Source organism: Gymnogyps californianus, chromosome Z, assembly GCF_018139145.2.
Source record: "Gymnogyps californianus isolate 813 chromosome Z, ASM1813914v2, whole genome shotgun sequence".
Classification (NCBI taxonomy): Eukaryota; Metazoa; Chordata; class Aves; order Accipitriformes; family Cathartidae; genus Gymnogyps; species Gymnogyps californianus.
In genome coordinates, this window is record NC_059500.1 from 68,349,482 (window position 1) to 68,370,539 (window position 21,058).

Below are 21,058 nucleotides of genomic sequence, written 5' to 3' on the forward strand. Positions count from 1 at the left end.
CCCAAACGCTTTCTACTCTAGTGTTTTGTAGTAAATAAGTACTTATTTAAAGCATCTTCAGCCCGTTCTGCTTTGTGGTCTGTCACTCGGTGGTGCACCATATCCTTAGTGATACAATAGTAGCATTTTAGCGTTGGTTTCTCTTCCAGCGCTTTATTTAATCTTGTTGTAAATACTCTAACCCTGTTTTTAATATTTCTAGAAAACTTTCTGCTTCAGAACCAAGCCCCGGTTCCGCCGCGGCACCGGGCGAGTGAGGGGAGGAGACAGAGGGTTTCCCTCAGCCGCGGCGGGCGGGCCGCGGTCCCAGCATGCTCCGCGGCCACGCATGCTTCCTAGCCCCGCGCCGACGGGGCTCGGGGCGGAGGCTCAGCTTCACCTCATGGGGCGAAGGGGGCGGCTGGCGGCGGCAGCACTTCAGGTGGGCGCGGAGGGCGGCGGAGCGGGCTGGGCACAGGGAGCGGCGGCGGGCGGCTTCCCGCCTCCGCGGAGGCGGGAAGCCGCCCGCCGCCCGGGCCGGGTAGACGCGGGCTTCTCCTCAGGGCTGTGGGCTGACTGCCGCGGCGTTGGGGTTTCGGGGATCCGTTGGTAAGGGAACCCGGGGCGTTTACAATGCAATGGATTTTACTGAGAAGAAGCTAAAGCGGGGGAAGACTGTCGTAGCAGTCTGACAGGAGCCAGCGTCAAATTCCTGTTTTATTAAATATAGGTACCCATACGTCGTGTCAGGTCTTAAAGTAAGAAACGGTAATGCGGTGCTTTACCTAAAGCCAGGCATGTCACTTAGATGTAAGGCCCCCTAACACTCTTGGCTCCGTTTTTGTGGTAAAGATGACAGTACATTTTTATTTCTTAATCACTGAGGAGATGGCTGATGAGGGGCTTTGAGTGTTGAGACAAAGCTATACCCTTTCCTCAAGACATAAAAATTGTTGCTGATCTCTGTAATTTTACATGTCTGTCTGCCGCATGCCTGTCTGTCCTTCGTCCCTCTCTTTAGTTATACATACTGATTGTATTTTAAATTGGATTAGCTGTTTGTGATCCCAATGCTGTTGTCATTAATGAGGCTAATACATAAACTGATCGTGCTTTTTTCTTCCTTTATTTTTTGTTTTTTTGTCTAGGATGACAAATGATTTTTCCTTCTACTGGATAGTACTGTGGTCTGTTTCTAGTTACTAAATACTTTTAGGATATTTCTTTCAACTCTTAGGTACATCTCGGTTACAAAGTACCCATTAAGGAGAAGGTCTGCATTTTGGTGTCTTGGTATCTCTTTTCAAACACTTTAATTTATGGTCCCTGAAATAAATAATTTAATTAAATCCTGATTTTATGGGGGGTAGGTTGGTTCGTTTGTTTTTCTTAATTTCCTTGTGAGTTTAATTCAGTTTGTTCCTCAGTGTCTTGGTAAAATCCTACGATTTCTTGCGTGCTTTTGTCCTCTTTCCTCTTCAGCCTCCTTCCACCCTCCAACCCCAATAATGCATTATAATTATCTGACACAAAAATATTTGCATTATCAGTTCTTCACAGATTGTTTTAGGCTCGGATCTGCTTTTCCATGAGATAATACATTAAAGGTGTGAGCTTGTGTCTTAAATGGTAGTTGTACTTTATGGAGTTTTTCATATAAATTAACATCCAATATCAAATAGTGTTTTTTAGGAGATTATAGAATTATAAGGGACTACTGCGATGTTTTGTCTTCTTGCATAAAGTGCACAATTCTACTAATTTTATGCATTAAATTCCTATATGTATTTGTGTACCCGATAACTTCTTGCAAAACTGGGGCAAAAATTTGGAGAGCAATATTTCTAAATGATAATTTTAGCCATTGGATTTTTGTTCTCCTCTTACACCATGAGTTGAAAGGCCTCTGAGTGTCAGATATTTCCCCAAATGCATATTTACAGCTTTGATCTAAATATTTTCTTGTGTCAATAATTTACAATGTTAACTGTGCGTTTGTTAAAATTATTTTAATAATTTCCTTAAAAGAAATTATATATATCAGCAAAATTGCGTTTTATAGATATAGGTGGAGATTATGCGTAATGCTTTATCTCATATAAAAATGTCATGAGAAGTCACAACTCTAAGCACTGTACTCTATCAGCTGTTGTGTGCATGTGCTTTATGTAAATTCAACCTAAATCTTTCCTTCAGTATGTTAACTGGACTGACCACCCATAGGTTTCTAAGCATTCTTGTGTAATACATCTATTTCCCACTGTTCTGTTTTAACAAGAATGTAGGCTCCACAAATATGCTTTCTGAGATTTATAGGATGTAAAAACCTATGACATGTTATTGTGATATTTTGTAAACAGTCTGAAAATCATAATTTTTCAGACAAAAAAATACAGTTTCTAGTTTTATATTAAAAATTTAAATGTTGGAGATTATTTTGGTTGAACAGAGTTTTGCTTTTTCTAGTCTGATTTCACTCTTGATCTGCAGAATGTTTATACTTATGCCATTGTACGTGAGAATGTGACTTGATTTTTACACAGACAGCAGTCGTTTTTGTCTATAAAAGACGGCAGAGACAGACTGTTTAAAAAGAACAGTTATGCCATGGACATGGCTCTTTACTAAGGGTAACCTGAAGCCACATTTTTCCTTCCTGTTCTTCATTCTGGCTCAAAGACACCCATTCACATATTGTCCTTGTTTTCCAGTTGGCATTGTTACCTTTATTTCATGATACATAATTCTCAAATCATACTCATTTTGGATTCTTGTTAAGTCTGTAGTGATACTTTTCCTGTGTACTTTATGCACGTGTTAATAATGTCCATCGTAAAGCAGTGTAAGCCTACCACAGAACTGACACTGACCTGTGTTGCTGTTTGAATTTATAGGTCTCTGTTTATCTATTCCAAGGTCACTAATTGATAGGATGTAATTAAAAAAGAGATCCCTGAATCTGACTCATAAATGTTTCATTAGGTGGGAATCTTTCAGGCACACAGTTACAAGGGAAAATCTGTTAAAATAGATCTCTGTGTATTTTGAAATGCAATTACTTAAAACAGAAGGCTGGAAGTACCCTTTTCTGACTTTATGACATTGAGTTTTATTATCTTTTAATTATTATCTTGTTCAATCTTTATTTGTGCCCTTCTTTTGTTTTATGGTCTTTTTTTCCTGCTTTCTTTAACAGAGCTTCTAAGCTCTAGCTGACGTTGCTTTTAGCTCAATCATATTTGTTCAGGAATTCATTAAAAAGATGTTGCTTCTTTCTATATTTTTTACTGTTGTTCAGTTTTCATGTATGTTTTGTAGAGAGTTTGAAGACCTTTGTGTAGTGCTTACTACTGCCTGGTTCGATTTATTTAGGATGGAACAAATGGTGTTTGGTCTTTCCTGCACTGGACTGGGCAGACTGTATTCAGCAAGCACAGAGGCTCAACGCTGAGGCATAGACCACGTTTGCTACTGGAATAAGGCAACTGCAATGGAAAAAATATGTTCTCCTAGTCCCAGGGTAAGTTTGATTCTGAATAACGGTGTGCTTTTTAAAGGTATGTTGCTACATTAGCTCTTCACAGACTGGATTCTTACACAGATTTTTATGGTAATTTTAAATAAAATCCAATTTGACATGATGGTTATATGGAAGATACATTTGTGAGGAGATCACCATTTGTTCCTTAAAGTGAAATTTATTCAGAAATGTACTGTATATTGTAAAGTCACCCACCAGAAAATGGCAGTTCCAGTGTTTCAGGAAATACTTTGTGTCTACATGTTCATTCAGAAAAGGCACAGTCATGGTTAACAGACTCTAAACTTGACCCACTTTTTTTTCATCTGTGTGCAAAGTTCATGTTATATTCATGCTTGCTTCTCTTTTTTTTAACATTTTCCAAATAAATGATTCAGTGAGCTCTTTTTCTATAAAGATCAATGCCAGTAGTCATGTCTTCTGGATAATTCTACAATAGACAGGCATGTAAATAATCTAGAATAAACATTTTATATGTTCTGGGGCATATAATCAATAATGTGTTTAAAATCATAAACTATTATGTGTCAACATTCTTAGAAGTATTCATTTTTGAAGGAAGTCTAATACACACATGAAAAGCCCATTTAGAATAAAAATTTACCTGACAGAACTGTGTGAAGAAGGATTATCAACATTTAATATATTGCACTGAAATAGCAACCTCTTGGGAAGAATCAATTTTTAGATAGGATATAGGGTTTGAAACTGTGGTCTATCTCCATGGCTCCCCAAAAAGACAGAAGAGTGTAACAGTTGGGACAGTTAGAATTAATACTGTCCTTCAAAGACTGCTTTTCAGTGCGTTTAATGTAACGAAGCTAGGGAATACGTCGTTTATATGAGGATTTTTATTTCAGAAGTGTTCTTTTTAATGTTATCACAGAAATAAGTACTCTGCTTTTATAATCTGGGTATCCTATGATTCCTTCTTGGGAGTGGGATGGGGGTGTCTTTAAGATCTTGAATTATTTTTGGAGTTTCTTTTGAGGTGTCAAGCAGCTATTTAAGGACAATAATTATTCCCAAGAAACCTTGTACAAGAGAGTTTCATAACAATTACAGAACATAAATAGTTTTTAGGGACTTTTAAGTGGTTATTAATGCTAACAACAGTGCCTTTATTTTCAAATTACAACGGTCAACTTTTGAAAAGTAAAATGACTGGGATTAGTTAATTTTCTTTTTTCTGCAAAACGAGCTGTTATGAAGGCAATGTGGCAGACAATAGACAAGTGCTAAAAGTAACAGTAGAGTTTGCTGCTGGAGCACGTATGGAGGAAAAGCATATGTAGTTTTCCTCTGTAAGGAGTTAGTTTTGGTTACTTCTGCTTGACTGAATGGTTGTTGTCTTTGTGTTTATGATAAATAGTAAAGATATTTTAGTGGTTCTGGTTTTCATAATGCTTATTCTATGTGCCAATCCAAGCTAAACAACGAGTTGCTTAGAGAGGGCTACCAGGGTGATGATACATATGTTTACAAAGTATGTAAATGAAAATTGGTTTTGGATTATAGATTAGAAACTCAGTTTTAACAGTTCTTGCATAGAGAGATTTGGGATTTTTGAGCCTCAGTCCTAAGAATCCTCCAAATTGAATCTTTTTTTGTTGTTACAGTGTAAAGGATTTAATTTGACGAATGTCATGTATTTAAGACCAGGAGGAATCTTGAAACATAGTCAATGTATTATCATAGACATGTTTCAAATTATTTTGTAAAATTTAAGATTTCAGAAAGTGGAGTTAGAGCTTTCCATGTTACAAAAGTGCTTGTTCTAATTAAAACAGGACAAGTGTTTTAATTCAGAGCTGTAGTGTTCAAGTCAACAAATTAACATAACTGAAATAAAAAATTCCCAAAGAACCTTAAGTGCAAACATTGAATTTGGGTTTTTTTTATGCTCAGTTGTAGCTGTGATAACAAATGCTTTGTGCTAATGGATTTTTTCTTTAATAATTTTCTTTCCGTTCTCTGACATTTACAGAACAACTGACGATACAAAGGACAATGCACAGTGTATATCCTGATGACATTTTGTGTGCTGTGACATGGTTTTTGCCATGGCATCTGAGACTGAAAAGGCCCATGCTCTTCTCCAAACTTTCAGCACAGCTTCAGTTATTTCTAGTTTAGGTTTGGGAATATTCTGCTTTGTAGCAGACAGACTTCTGCAGTTTTCCTTCATTCAGCAAAACGACTGGCTCCGAGCCCTCTCTGATAATGCAGTGCATGGTATACTAGGAATGTGGTCCTGGGCAATAGTGATTGGACTCAGGAAGAAAAGTGACTTCACTGAGGTCACTCTGGCTGGCTTCCTCGCCTCCGTCATTGATGTGGACCACTTCTTTCTTGCTGGCTCCCTGTCATTAAAGGTAAGTCAACAGATCAGTGATTGTTTATTTTCTTTCTTCGTCACGGTTTAATTTATTGTTCTTCTACCATATCCTAAACAAAAAAGTTCCAATGATACTTTTTAATAGATATATGGAGTTATATTTCTATGCAGTTGTTATGATTTTAAAAGGCCTAAAAATATTTTACATCTGCTGTTAAGTTCTGCCCTTACAAGGCTCTGAAAAAAGAGTTCTGAAAGCCCTTGTACATGATATCCTATGTGTATCACACAGTTGCTTTGTTATCCAAGTTAAACAGTTAAGTACTGCAATGCACCTTTTGTGTATAACGTGGATAATTCCATTTCTGTTTACAATAAGGGGTAGGAATACCTGGAAAGTAATAATCGAGGTGCCGTTTGATTTCATTCAGTCTTACTGAGTAGTACATTTGGTTTTAGCCAGCCCTAAATATTACTCCCGCGAACAAGCTATATATGAGCTGTCACCTTTAAAAAGGCAGTCTGAGTTTGCCCTTAAGTATAGTTTGTTGTTTAAAAAAAGAAAAAAAAGGCAAGTGTCAAACTTCTTAAGAAAAGTAAAAAGCTGAACTGGCTGCTGTTAAGGAACATATGTGATCATTATCCATTTACAGAACTGCTTGTTAGGACAGAGTTTCTCAATAGGAGTAGTACTGCCAGATTATGGCATTGTTTTTCAGTGGTTCTCCAGTGGTTTGGATGTGTCCTGTTCCTGCTTCCCCATTCACACACATACATCCATCCCTGTCTTCTTGCCTGCTCCAAACATATATACCCAGCTTTCTCTGACCACAGCAATCTCTTCTGTATACTTTGCAAAACATTTGCCCCTTCTGTAAGCTCTGGCTGTGCCAGCCCTGGCCATAGTTCTCTTAACACTGCCCTCCAGATCTCATACTGCAGGCAGACACTCCTTGCGCCCAGATAGCTCCGGGTCCCCATAGCTAGAGCCCTGCCACTCTGATTGTTACCAGGAATTTGCACAGCTCATCAACACAAGTCCTCACAGTTTGATTATGCTGGTGTTGCTAGCATACATATACATACATGCTACTTACTCTCCCCTCCCCGGAAATGTACCCCCCAGCTACAGATGGACCTGCACAGGAAAAGGGAAAGACACCGACCTTTATCTATTCAACCAGAGCGTAACTTAGTTGTTTGACCAGCTTGCCTTCTTTCTCCTCCTCCAGTTTGCTCATAATAGTGTTACACTCTTCATATGGATGACAGAGGAAATAGCTCCTAGGAAGCAGAGGAAGGAAGGAGGTGAAGGGAAAATTGCTGTTCTTAGTAATCCTTTAATTAAAGAAGAACAATGCAAAATGGTTTACCATTTTTTTAAAAATATGTAGGAGACAGCTAAACGCAAGAAGCATTATTGCTCATAGTTGAGATGTAAAAATCAGACTTCCGATGGGAAAATACTTTTTGTTTATGTACAATATCACTATTTGTTGTAGAGAAAAGACGTTTTCCTATTTGCATTTGGTCAGTTTCCCCCTTATATTTGTCTTCAACAAAGAGGGCGTTTTCACAGAATCACAGAGTGGTTGTAGTTGGAAGGGTCTTCTGGAGGTCATCTTCCCAAACCACCTGCTGAAGCAGGCTCACTTGGAGCTGGTTGCTCAGGACCATGTCCAGACAGCTTTTGAATATCTTCATGGATGTAGACTCCACAACCTCTCTGGGCAACCTGTTCCCATGCGCAGTCACAGTGAAAACATGTATCCTTACATTCAGGAGGAACCTCCTGTGTTTCAGTTTCTGCCTGTTGCCTCTTGCCCTGTCAGCGGGCACCACTGGAAAGAGCCTGGCTCTGCTCTCTTTACACTCTCCCTTCAGATATTGGTACACCTTAATGACATCTCCCCTGAGCCTTCTCTTCTCCAGGCTGCACAGTCCCAGCTCTCATCCGTTCCTCATATACAAGATGCTGCAGTCCCTCCCTGATCTTAGTGGCTCTTCTCTGGGCTCAGTCTCCAGCAGCTCTATGTCTCTCGTAGTGGGGAGCCCAGGACTAGACTCAGCACTCTGGAGGTGACCTTACCAGTGTGGAGGAGAAAGGAAAAGGATCACCTCCCTCTGCCTGCTGGCAACACTCCTAATGCAGCCCAGGATACCACTGGCCGCCTTTGCCACAACATCACGTTGCTGGCTCATATTCAACTTGTTATGCAACGAATTGAATTTCCTCAAAACTGCTTTCCAGCCCATCAGCCTCCAGCATGTACTGGTGCCTGGAGTTGTTCCTCCTAGGTAGTCCCTACTTCTCCCCTTTTCTGTACTTTTACATATGGAAATACTGTAAAATTATAAAAGTATGTAAAGAAAAGGAAAGTTAGTTTGGTTGATTAATGGGTCCTATAATATTAACATTTTGGTATAGCATTTAAGTCTGTAATTATTCTCATGTATATTTTCTTGTTTTAAAATCAGTAAATGCAAGTAATGAATGGCTAGTTATTAGAAATTGTTGTTAAAATCTTATTGCTACTTTTTATTGCATTTGAGAGTACCAATATTTTTTCGTAATTATGACCACTAGATGACACTCTTCACCAATGTCTGTTTAGAAAGTTGAGTATTGTATCATAGAATTGGGAGGTCACCTGTCTCTTTACTGCCTTCAGTGAGACAAGGTTAAATATGCTTACACTTTCATGATGGAGAATGTTTGTGTAGCCTATCCCTAGTATCCCAAACAAAGTAAATGATCGCAATTTCATGACTTAATTTGTTCCTGTGTTGTTTGAGTTCCTAAGCAGCTAGCAATTGTTTTTCTAATATCCAGGCTAAAGTGTTGCTGTTGAGAGTTAGATCTTGTTTTCTTATTCTTTAAGGCCTCTCTGCAAAAGACAGCTGATTGCTGTGCTCTCCCCAAAAATGTTTTTCAAATGAGAAATACAAGATGTTGCAGGTAGAAGAAGAACCCTTTAGTAGCCCAACTTACTTAACTGAGGTAAGGAGAAGGCAAGATGCCCAAAGGCTTTTTCATAGTCATTTGCCTACAAACTTTTCTCCCCCTTCCATATGTTGACTGGGCTAATGAAGGGTGTTTACCTGTAAACCATATCCTGTGTAGGTCTCTTGACCTTTACATCAGTAACAGCATTACTCTTACAACTTGCAAAACCATTATGCTGCACAAAAAGTCTCTTCTTGACTAGATGACTTGCAAAAAAATCTGAAGGGCCTGGATTTATGTTTTCTAAACCTCTTACTATTTTTGTCTCCTCTGGACTGCCTTTTGCCTAAATTATCTTTAAAGGGTCCTGACCCCAACTGTGTATAGTATTTTAGGTGAGACTTCATTTGAGCCAAATAGCATAGATTAATTCCTTTTAATGTCACATGCATACAACACTTCTGTCTTTTAAAAAGAAAAAAAAAAAATCTGTTACAGGTTTTATGTCTTCTTGCAATGCCATCAGAGTCTTTTTAGTTTGTGATACAATGCAATCCCCATAAACTTTTCTTCTGTGTTATTGCCTGGCTAGCTAGACCTGATTTTAATACGTGATTTTCCTTTCCTCGGCTTAATATGATGTGCCTTTCAGTTTCATGTCATAATTTCAGGCTGTTGCCTAGGTAATTTATTACTTTGTGGGATACTTTTTTACTATGTATTTGTTAGTTCCAGTCCCATTCTTCCTCTTTAGATTGCAGGATTGAGAGTAACTGATTTAAGAGACTACAATGTTTACTGCTTAGGCAACACATTACTAAGTAACTAATAAGAAATCTAATTAACTAACCACACCACTATTACTAATTTGTAACAATAGTATTTTTCATATTACTCTACACAATTATCTATAAAGCTGTTTGTCATCACTCTTAAATCTGATGATGGGTAGTTTCTTGAAGTAACCCTTATATGCAGCACAAGGCAGTATTGCCTCCTACCTCCAGTTGCTACCTTCATGCTAGTCCAGTCATCTACTCCTGTTCCTGCTGATACAGCTCGCTGCTTGGATTTTTTGGCTATTGGGCTGTTTTTCACAGTGTCATCATTATTTTTCTGGAGTACTCAGGGTAAAGTCACCTGTGGTATTTGTGTTTACTTTGATAAATAATTGTGTACCAAGTAGCATGTGATGTGCCCTTTTGCCCACATTATTTTTGCAACAAGTATAAAGTCTACAAAGACTTTGCTACTTAGAATTTGTAGTTCTTTGTATTCCACGTACTTTTTACTGTGTATTATATGTACACAAGTGTAGAAGAATCTAAGAATCAGTGTTTGAAGAATCTGTCTCATTGACTAGCTCTAAAGGTGAAAGTTTCTGCAGCCTGCCATCATACTTAGCATTGCTGATAAACAGGAACAGCGTGATGGGCTGCTCCCAGTGTCCCCCAGGACTGTAGCCCAAACACTCATGTTGCAGAACAGACATGCAGAAATTGCTAGCTTGCTACTTAACTCACCAGCTTCTAAAAGGGTAGAGAATGCTGTCGGTGGCAAACAAGATTGTACCGGCAAACATATGTAACACAGCTGGTTAATGTGCCACTGCTGACCAACCTGGGCTGCACAGGAGCATTTCTGGAATTGGAGAATAAGCTTTGCACACACACAATTAATTTAACATTGAATTTATAGATCAACCTCAAAACTAAGGACTTCAGGCTTGTGAAGCGTCACGGAATATGAGTGAGAGAGCCCATGTTGTTACACAAATTCCGTGGTGTCGCTTTGAGCATTAAAGCCAAGAGTTTGCTTGGGTTCTTCTGCATGCGATTGTTGTCTCATGTCTCCAGTTGCTCATTGTAGTGTGTGAGAGGGGCTGGAGGAGCAGGAACTTCAAGAAGATCTTGCACCTGATTGAACACATAGGCAAATGGAAAGGTAATTTGTGTTGTGAGTAAATTCTGTTTGCAACTGAAGCCTGATCTTTCTCATGGTAGATGTCCCCTAAATCTACCCAAACCATGATCATCTTTGTCCAGGAGATTTAAGGCAGAAAAGGCTTGTATTACGTTTTTGGGGTTTTTTTTTTGAGATCTGGTGATTTCTAAAGGCGAACAAATTTGCCTGTTAGGAGAAAGAGTGTAACAGCTTATATTGCCAGATAGAACTACTTGTCTGTTTCGGGCTTGGAAACTCAAGGATGTAAGTGTTCCTCTAGTTACAGAATGTAAAAGAGAAAACAGACTATTCTTCTCGCAGAACTTGGGCAACAGCATTTCAGAAGCCTAGTGACTGTACTGGAATTACAAAATAGGGTTTTCTTTTGGTAAAATTGGGCGCTCAGGTTTGCTGTATGAATAACCCTGCCATCTAAAATTTGTATGAAAAAATTTAAGCATCACCTCCCCAATCTGGATAAAGACTGGCACTAATACTGATAAATTGCATATGTAATTAACATTCAAATTCTCCTTACTCACTATGTTGCTGTTGGCACCTAACCTCCATAGGGCAGAGTGAAAAGACTCATTTAGACTTTGCCACTGATTTTTTTCAAAGTGCAGAAATAGTGACCAGTCAATAGGATGTCTGCCAAAATGTATCACCATCCAGGGTGGTTTTTCAAAATTAGGCTAGTATGGACTTTTTAGGCTCTTGCTGACAGTAACAAAAATCTGACTCTTTGTAGGGTAGGTGATAAACAACTTCACCATCACAAGATTTTTCTACTTTAATCTGTGAACAATCTGCTTGTATGAAACAGAAATGAAGTTGCAGAAAATACACCCTTTGCACCAACTTTAAGGAATTGGATCCATACCATTACAGTTAAAAGTTTGTGAGCTTTTTAATCCCCTCATCTGATCAAGAGTGTCATGGACAAGCATGTGGTGGGAGGCTATTAGAGCAAAGCTTTCTGCAAGCCTTTTAATGTTGGCTTTGGTTTAAAGCACAGGCTGTTGTATTCCAAGGTAGTCTGTAAGTTTCCATCTGTCTATTTCTTGGCTAAGGCTACATCAAAGTTTCCTTACAGAGAAGACAGGGTTCCAAGCAGTTGTCTAAATTGTCTGTGAAAACTTGATGAAGCTATTCCAGAGTCCCATTGTCAGGTACCGTAGCTGTTGAATCCTGCAACAATTAACACAACTGAAGCATTAACGGGTTACTGGCTGATGTCTTGTAGCGATGCTTTGTTTGCTTTCTGCAGTAGATGCAGCAAGGGATGTGTTCAACATAACAATCAGATGCACCATCATGTGCAAAGAGTACATCTCTGGTGCCTATTACAATCTTTTCAAGTGTTCACCAGTATCTGAATTGAGCCAATTAATATTACATCAACACCTGTATAGATCTTTTAGTAATGTGCTATCATTTCCTCTGTGCTTACAGAAACAAGAATCTACTTATTTGTTGCTTAAAAATCCAAAATATTATTATTTAATTTTTTTTACTATCTTTGAATTTGTGGAGATAGTTCTTGCTGTTGCTAGTAAGTACACCCGGAATATTTTCTAAAGTATGTGTATTAAATTGATAATTATCACTTCTTAAAATGGCTAAATTTAATCTCACTAGCTAGACATTCACCTTAACTAAAACCAAATATCAAGCTTTCAACTGAGTTAACATTAAACAAGTTGTTGATATAAAAACCCCAGTCACAAATGATTCAGATATTGGCTTCTGAACTTGTCTTTTGCCTGTCCATAAAGAATACTGTGTCAAGGCAATCAAAATACATGTAACTTAGATCATATTTTTGTTGTATTGGAAATTACTGTTCTGTTTTAGATATAATCCAACTAAAACAACTTCACAGGTGCTAACTGTAGTATAATACAGGATGTATTTTTGAAAATAAATGGTTTTAAAGCATATGAAATATTTCAAGTAAAGTATATTAAATATTTCAACAACCAGGTATGGTTGTTTTCCTTTTAATTATCTTGAAATTAAATGCATATAATCAGTGCAGCAGACTATATAAGTTCCTGTATACCACATGACCATATGACAAATAGCATACCTCATCCCTCTCCCTTGCTGTTTGCCATCGGTAACGCTTAGTAGGATGCATGATTCATATCATACAATAGAGAGACAGGGCAGCACACAGCTCTCATACATCTAAATAGTCATATTGTTGATTTTGATCAACTACAGTGGAAAGGAACAGTATGTTTTTCTTTGCACTTCCACTTAGCCATTTGATAATACACCTGTAAACATCCATGAAACATTTCTTTTCTTGTCACGATTGTAGCCATTGCCAATTATATTTTTCTTTTCTGCAGGCTGCTCTGACTCTTCCACAGAGACCACTTCTTCATTGTTCTACTGTGATTCCTGTTGTGGCTCTGACATTAAAGTTTATTATGCACCTTTTCAGGCTTAAGGATTCATGGTGCTTTCTTCCCTGGATGTTGTTCATATCCTGGACTTCTCATCACGTCCGTGATGGGATTCGTCATGGCCTCTGGATCTGCCCGTTTGGAAAAACTCCTCCTTTGCCATATTGGCTGTATGTGGCAATTACAGCATCTTTACCTCATCTGTGTTCATTTATTATGTATTTAACAGGCACTAGAGAACTAATGTCTATAAAACATGGAATCCGCATTGATGTGTAAGAATGATGGCTCTTAAAGATTAGTTGTATTAGCACTTGAAATAAGCTGCTTATCACGGAAGTGGTTTCCTTATGTTCCCTATGACTTCAAGTTAGGCATTTTAAGCCTGTGGAGCCAGTTACAGCTCCTGTGTCAATTCCTTGTGGTCATAGAAACCTATTTAATGAATGGTAATAATTTTATATCTGTACATTTCCCTTGTAAAATATGTGGTCTTCCATTATAGTTCATGCATAGCTAGCTGATTTATAAAGTACTTAGTCTCTCTGTAGTAATTACATTACATTTTACTATCACAGTGCCGTTCATCTGATCACCATTCACTTTGAATTTGTATTTTGCCTTTAGATAATACATTTCATTTAGGTAGCATTTGTATAGCACTTTAAAAATGTAAAGTACTATGTAAATGCTAAGTATTAATGAGAATTTAGTAGTCTATGGCCCTTCTAAAAACCATCAGTTATCCTTTTGAATTTATTTGTTTTCCTGTTGGACTCTTGTATTCAGCTGTTTTAAAAGAAATGCTGTTTGTATTTGACAATGTGCAACTGTATATCTGCACCTCTTTGAACACTGCTATCATATAGTGTTTCTACTAAATTCTATTTCTCTGTAGTTGGTTGGTACTCCATTTGCAGATAATTACTAGTTATTATTTGTGGTTAGAAAGGAGAAGACAGTTTGGTTACAGTATTATGTGTGTTGGCCAAATTGTTTAATTTAAAAAATATACTAATTACGAATATTATTTAATTTGGAACTAAGGAATTTTAGTAAATATTTAAGGATTGTGTAAAGGCAAACTTATTTATTACAGTAAAACATAGGCTTTAGGGAAGATTCAGGAAGATATAAGAAAATCAAAATTGCTCAAAATGTGAGTTTGCTTAAAGACCTTACTACTGTACTTGTAAACAGCATTTTCCATTAAGTGCAATATCAGCCTTATTATTGTAAAATAAAATGCATTATTATTATTATACGGAATAGAAATTTCCTCATAAATAAGTTCGTTAAGGAAAAATGTTATTATGTTGCAGATTCATAACGTAGTAATTTGCACTGTGAACTCTTCAAAGTAACAGTTTTCATTTACAGAAATTTCTCAGAAAAAGTCCCAAAGTAAAAATTAAGCTTTTGTCTAGTTTACAGTGTACAAGCTGGGAAGTATTTATTAATAATTGTTTTGTTGATTTTTTTTTCTATTCATTGAACTCCATTGCCCATTAAGGAGATGGGGCCTTAATTATTCCAGTTTGTGATGAATAGCTGTCAAAAGGGATTATTTTTATGGAAGAGCGTATATAGGGTAGCATGTGCTGAACTTAGGTTATTAAAGGGTGCAAAGATTAGTGGATGTGTTCATACCACATTTGCGTTAGTAGATGTGTATTAGTATAAAGTACAAAAAAATTACGGAAAATACTAACTGGGATGGCTGGCTTGATGGGTACCAGAGACGTTCTATGGCTGCAAAGTACTAAAGGCTCTCTGCAGCACAGTAAGCTAATTATGGAAAGTGTTTCACCCTTTTAAAATGTGCCTTCCCACAAAAAGAATAGTCTCTGCCCTATTTGTTCTTCATGTTAGAAATGTATGCTTATGGAAGCTTATCTGACAGTACAGTGGGCCTGTTTAGCCTTTATTATAAAATGAATAAAAGGTTTTTTCTTGGAAAGAAGATTGGAAAAGCAGAAGATTCCGTAAAGGATTATCCTCATACTGTGGATTTCTGTCTTTTATAGTATGTAAAAGTTTCCCAGAAACAACATCAGAAATGTCTTGCTTTAGAGCCCTCAGAGCAGGAACTGTCTTTTATCCAAAGGCATGATAGTTTAGTAGAGGAGGAGTGTTGCTTGTTCATTTACTTCTAACCTGTATTTTAAACTGTAGGCTATGAAATGCCAATAATGAATATATTTTGTGCAAGAAGTGAACACTTAAATGTGTGAGGAAAATTTTCTGCATTCTTGTTTCATGGTATCATATTTGTATAATTTTGTGCTTTATCCCGATTTGTTGCAAAGGGAAATCTATATAGGAACAAAGTGGAGAATTACACTTTCTCATTCTTAGATTGTAGCTGTAGCATTTTTGGTAACTATATGTCCACCAACAGTCCTTAAGATTGGTACTGTACTGTTCTAGCTATGTTTAAGCATCAGTTAAGGGTACATCTTCAGTAGTTTAGAAACACGTATTTTCATTCTCTGTATTTCTAGCGATTTTTGTGGGGTTTTTGCAATAATTTTCAGCTGTATTTCAAAATACTATTTTTCTGGTCATGTTCTTATACCTGTTCTACCACAGCAATAGGTGAACACCACTGAGAAATGTATTTAGGAAAGTAGCAAGCACTTGTGACATGTGACTTCTTTCTCTTTCCCTCCAAACAGACATGGTAGTCTCACGCCTCATCTTGACATTTAGGCAACTTTAGCTCAGGCCATTGACAACTTTTCAAGGTAAACAGACATGTTGCATGTAATGCTGTGATTTGTGCGTAGCCAGATTAAAGAACAAAGGAGAGGTTGAATATTTGTTTCAACCCATGTCACCTAGGAAATACACCTGCCTATTACAAATGAATTGCTTAACAATTCCTTACCAGTTTTTCATGTACTTTTCAAATTCCTTGATATTTCCAACTATGCATTGATACCTGCCACGTGTAGCCATGGCAAAAATAAACCAAGATACTAAAAGCATAATGAATTTTTGCTTTACTGCATGCATTACAATAAAGAGTAAATGTGAAGTACAAAAAAGCACGTGACTTACACAAAAAATTGTTAACAAACTCAAGCTAATAATTTCATGCACAATGTGTGATACATATCACTAAAATATTAGTTATTTCAGTGGTTCATTTACTATGCTAATCTAAATGTTTTCCACGTATTTTTAAGTTTTACTTACAAAGTTGAAGAAAGTGTGTGGTTTTTCTGACTTTTCTGTTAGAACTGTGCTGCTTTTTTTCCTGCTTTAGTGGATTGCTGTCATAAAAGTAGGTACTAATAATCACCAAGTTAAAAGAAAAATGTTAGAATTTTTTTTTTTTCTCCCCAGTCCTCTAGAAATAAGATAAAATTTCTCCTAATTCTGTAGTGGCCTTAACAGAAAGAGTGAACACATTTCTGATCAGTTTATATTCTAGTTTAAAATGTAATCTGTATTTTCACATGACTACTGGTACTACTTTTTTCTACAGTGAAGTATATTGTATCATGTGCCTTTAATTGGTTATTGATAAGTGAATTATTCATAAATGATGCCGTGTTCCAAGGAAAATGCTGGTGAGTTTGAATTAAACTGGACTAATTTTAACAGCCATGAAGAGACAGATCTTCCCTTCTTCTAGGCATGTTTTATTTATGTGAAAGTTTGAGTGATTTGCCAGCGTCTTTTGGGTGAATGTTCTATATGCCTTCTACATCAAACATAAATAAGCAAAGCAAATGTGCTTACAACTTCATACCATAAAAATGTATGCACATGATTTATTTTCCCCAAAGTAAAAACAATTTAACGTGCCCTTGCATCTTGTATCTTGCATCTTGCATTTACATGACTATGTAAATATTGACCAAGTGGTATTGCAGTAGTTTTATATGGCTACAGAGACATCAGCAGTGTTTCATGTACTCTCTTGGTGCTTGACTTTCCTCAGGTTGGATGAAAAGTATGCTTCTGCTTCAATGTACCTGACCCAGATACCTCAGCTGGGTTCAGCAGACTAAATGGTAGACATCTGTCTCACAGCAAATCATCGCAGAGTCCCTTTGTATTCAGTGTGTAGCTAGTCAGTCTGTTCAGTGGTGCTTAAAATGTGATTTACCTCTTCCTAAAAAAGATGTCTACTTCTGGTGTACTGAATTGCATTCTAGTCACCACAGATTCTACTAACTAGATGGTAGCTGACTAAAATTGGGATTTTGGATTGGGCTTGCCTTCTATCATTCACCATGATTTCCTGTTGCTGGAGAAGGAAACTCTCTCCAAGGAGTATTTATCCAGGAGGTTCTTTGACATGTGAAGCATGAAAAAGTGAAACAACTGAAGGCACTTCTCATAAGGCACTTAACATCACTTCTAGACTGACATTTCAGTAGAGGGATAATCAGCTTTCTTAAATGAATTGTAACTTTTAAAATACAGAACAAACATTTATTGTAAAATTAGGTGATTTTCTTTCTCAAAATCAAAATCTGTCCAAAGCCAGGAGTTTCTTTTCAAAAGATTTAACAATTGCAGTTAGTATATTTATCATGGCTGAAATTTTCAGTGCTAAGTCTTTGCTTCAGTTTACATTTCTTTGAAAAACATAATTTGCTGTAGCTCCAGTGTATGAGGACTTGTACTAGGAACATGGAATTTGTTAAAGTGTTGCACCTCTTCCTCCCTTGAAAGTTGACTTAGAAGAGGCTCTACTTGTGTATCCTACAGCAGAGCTTGGACGAGGTACTGTCAGTCTGTCTTAATGGCAATATATAAAAACTGATCACCAGTTATTGTCATGATAACTGTTTATTGCAGTTAGAAACCTCTGATATTATTCTCCAGCACTACCAAGGAGATGTGGGTTTTACTTGCTGCTGCCATCTGCACACTCAGTGCAAAGAAGGAGTGCTGCAGTGTTAGTTAAGGAAAACCGTGGCTTGAGTATGTGGTGTATGGGGCTCCACGCTTCAGCAGTTTCTGTGGGTGTTAAAACCTGCTTCTGTTAAAAACAAAATCCTGAGTTTCAAAAAAAAAAAAAAAGTTTTTTTTCCCAGTGAATTTCTGCCACTGAATGTCCTGTTGAATGATCAAATTTCTTGGAAACTTGTTTCAGGTAAGAAAACCAGTTTGGCTGTGACTTGATTTACAACAAAGTACATTCTTGCTGTCTATTTCAAAGGGATTGACACATTTCTTTGGTTCTCTGTTGCCTGGATTAGCTCTGCAAAAAAGGCAGTGTCTTCTTAGTCATCAAGAGTGTGAACATTTTCCCTCTTTATAGTGAACAGATACAAAGGTTTGGAAACGTTGAGTACAGCTTTTTTGCCTTTGGCACATGTTCACATTCACCTATCATGGTTACGAAAGGTATTCAATAAAAGATGGAAAATGCTTCGGACTAGGCATACACTGAGCATTTCATCAGAATCTGTCCAAACTGCTTACACAACAGGCTGTAGATGCATCTCCTCTGGAAGAAAGAAACTGATACCATAAAATAGGCTATTGAAAAACAAATCATTGAAGACAGAGTTGCTTTGCTCTACTTTTTTCTTCATCTGGTTATTCTACCTCCCTAGCTTGCATGAGGGACTGGCCTTTTAGTGAGTTTGTTCGCATTGCCACATAGTGTACACATACTCTAAGCTCACATGAAAGATGAAAGGTTTCAGGTGCGCAGGTGAAGGTGAGTTGCATAATTATAGCAGAATGCTCTGTTCCTGACTTGTTGATGGTATGCAATACCAGTCGGGGGGGAAGCATCTCTCCAAAGGAGTAGTATTGATTGAAGGTAGAGAACATGTTATTTCCCTGGCACTGGTGATATTTCCTTATGCTGGGATATCACTCCAGTTTCCCTGGCAGGAGTTACTTTATTGATGGAGATAAAAGCTTTAGTTTTCAGTTGAGATTCCAGCTGATTTGGCACACTGACATAATTACATTTATAGAGGTAACGAACATTGATTTTTCTCTGTAATGAGAACAGCTTCTACTAAAATTTTCTGAGTTTGTACTATACCGAGACTTGAAAAAAAAATGCAGCAGAATACTTTGTGTTGAAGACATTGTTTGAAAACACTCTCCTGTCATGTTTACAAAGAATATTTGCTATTTCTGCTTACTTTCTATCCCAAAGTAACCTATACTTGCAGGCCTTTAGGAATAATTGAATAGTCTACTTCATGGAGAAGGAAAGGACTTGCAGAGGTACCTACAGGAGAAAATGGTTTACCAGCTTTCTGGAGGAGGTAACTGATAGGCTTTCAAAATCAAAACAGCTGAACAGAAGTGTTCTGTGACATGCATAAAATACATTTTAATGCTATCGAATGTTATATCGCTTCATAATTTATCAAAGTAAAACTTCTTAACTGACACTCGTTTTCTTCCCTCTAGTATTCCTATCTCCGTGACTCTCCAGGTGGTAGCATTTCACGTTTATCTCCAAAGTGCTTTATAAGCATTATGCAATCTCACTAGGTCCCTAATTAGTTTACGCGGGGGAAAAAAAAGGTTTATTGTCTTATGTGAACAAGTGGGGAAACTGGGCCAGATAAGTGTGTTCAAAGATAAATTCTTCAAAGCTGAAGTAGAGCTGACTGGGGAATGTTAGGATGAAATGTATTTTTTCAAGAAAAAGACTGCTCTAGAGAGGAGCTCATTTCAAACTGTGTAATTACTAGCTTGGAGTTTCATGGTTAAATGATATGTATCAGTCACTTCCTGCTAGCTGACCTAAAGTGATGAAATAGTTTGGGTTTTAAAACTACAAAAAGAGAGCAGGTTATTGCAAACAACTTTCCAATGCCAGGAGACAGGCTTTGGAATAGTGATGAGGAACTAAGATACCAAATTGACTTGCCAAAGTAAATCGCCTCTCTGCCCCAAGTTAGTCAATAAATACAAATGTGCAGGACTCTTCTTCCATCCAAGTATTTGATGGACTGGAAACCATTGGATAATTTGAAAAAAAGGCAGTGAAAGAGATTACGGGTAGAGAGTGTGCATAACGTCCTCTGGAGGGCACGGAACCATCCCTGGGAAGGACAGTCAGCACTTACTGCAAAGATGTGTCTCTTATTCCTGTTTGGTTTTTGTTGCAACTCAAAGACTGGATCCCTGAAGGAGTGGACAAGTCAGGGTGGCCCATCTTTAACTGGCAACACACAGTCAGTGGTAATGTAGATGAGATGAAACAAAAGGGAGTATTTACTTGCCCAGCTTCAAGTGGTTAACATAACCTAAAAGAGATTAAGTGCAAATTCGATCCTGTGTATTTTCCTGGATCAAATTTTACTCTTACATCTGTGCAGCCTCGATCTGTTAGCCAAGAGAGGGTCTTGTTTCGCTATGCAAGTTTCATAGCGTAACGTTTATTGCAAATGAGGAATATTTGGTCATCACATTACTTTAAGTGGAATTCAAAAGAAAAGCAGGCCAAATTCAGCAACCAGAGCCCTTCCCAGTATTAGTGAGTGAGAACTGCAGAAGCAGGCATATTAACAACATGTTTATTAATAATTTATTTGTTCTGGGTAGTGCAGGAAGGTTTCAGTCACTCATTATGTTAGGTGTTGTGTAACAGTAAGACAGTCCCTGCCCAAGTAGTCTTACAATATAAATAATCTGTTTTATATCACATAGATAACATTTAACTATAAAAATATGAAAATAGAGGAAGTGATTCTCATCTTGTTTAACTTCAAGTAACAGACTTCATAAATGCAAATTAGTACTTCTGTTTTCAAAATGTTGGCATTTCTCATACCCCTTGGACTTGTGAAACTCATGCATCTGGTATTGCAAAAAGATAGCTGCCAAGAATAGCCCCACGCATTTTATTTTTTTTAAATTCTCTTTAAAAAAAATTCTTAAGTAGATTTTCC

At 37.4% G+C, this 21,058-nt stretch overlaps 1 protein-coding gene across 1 annotated transcript; it reads left to right on the forward strand.

Annotated features, from left to right (window-relative positions):
* Nucleotides 1-3,391: 3,391 nt before the first annotated feature.
* TMEM267 (transmembrane protein 267) lies at nt 3,392-14,441 on the forward strand. Its single transcript, XM_050913148.1, has 3 exons — nt 3,392-3,499; nt 5,508-5,895; nt 13,110-14,441. The coding sequence occupies exons 2-3, from the start codon at nt 5,572-5,574 to the stop codon at nt 13,443-13,445; spliced, it is 660 nt and encodes a 219-aa protein (XP_050769105.1). The 5' UTR covers nt 3,392-3,499; nt 5,508-5,571; the 3' UTR covers nt 13,446-14,441.
* Nucleotides 14,442-21,058: the final 6,617 nt, after the last annotated feature.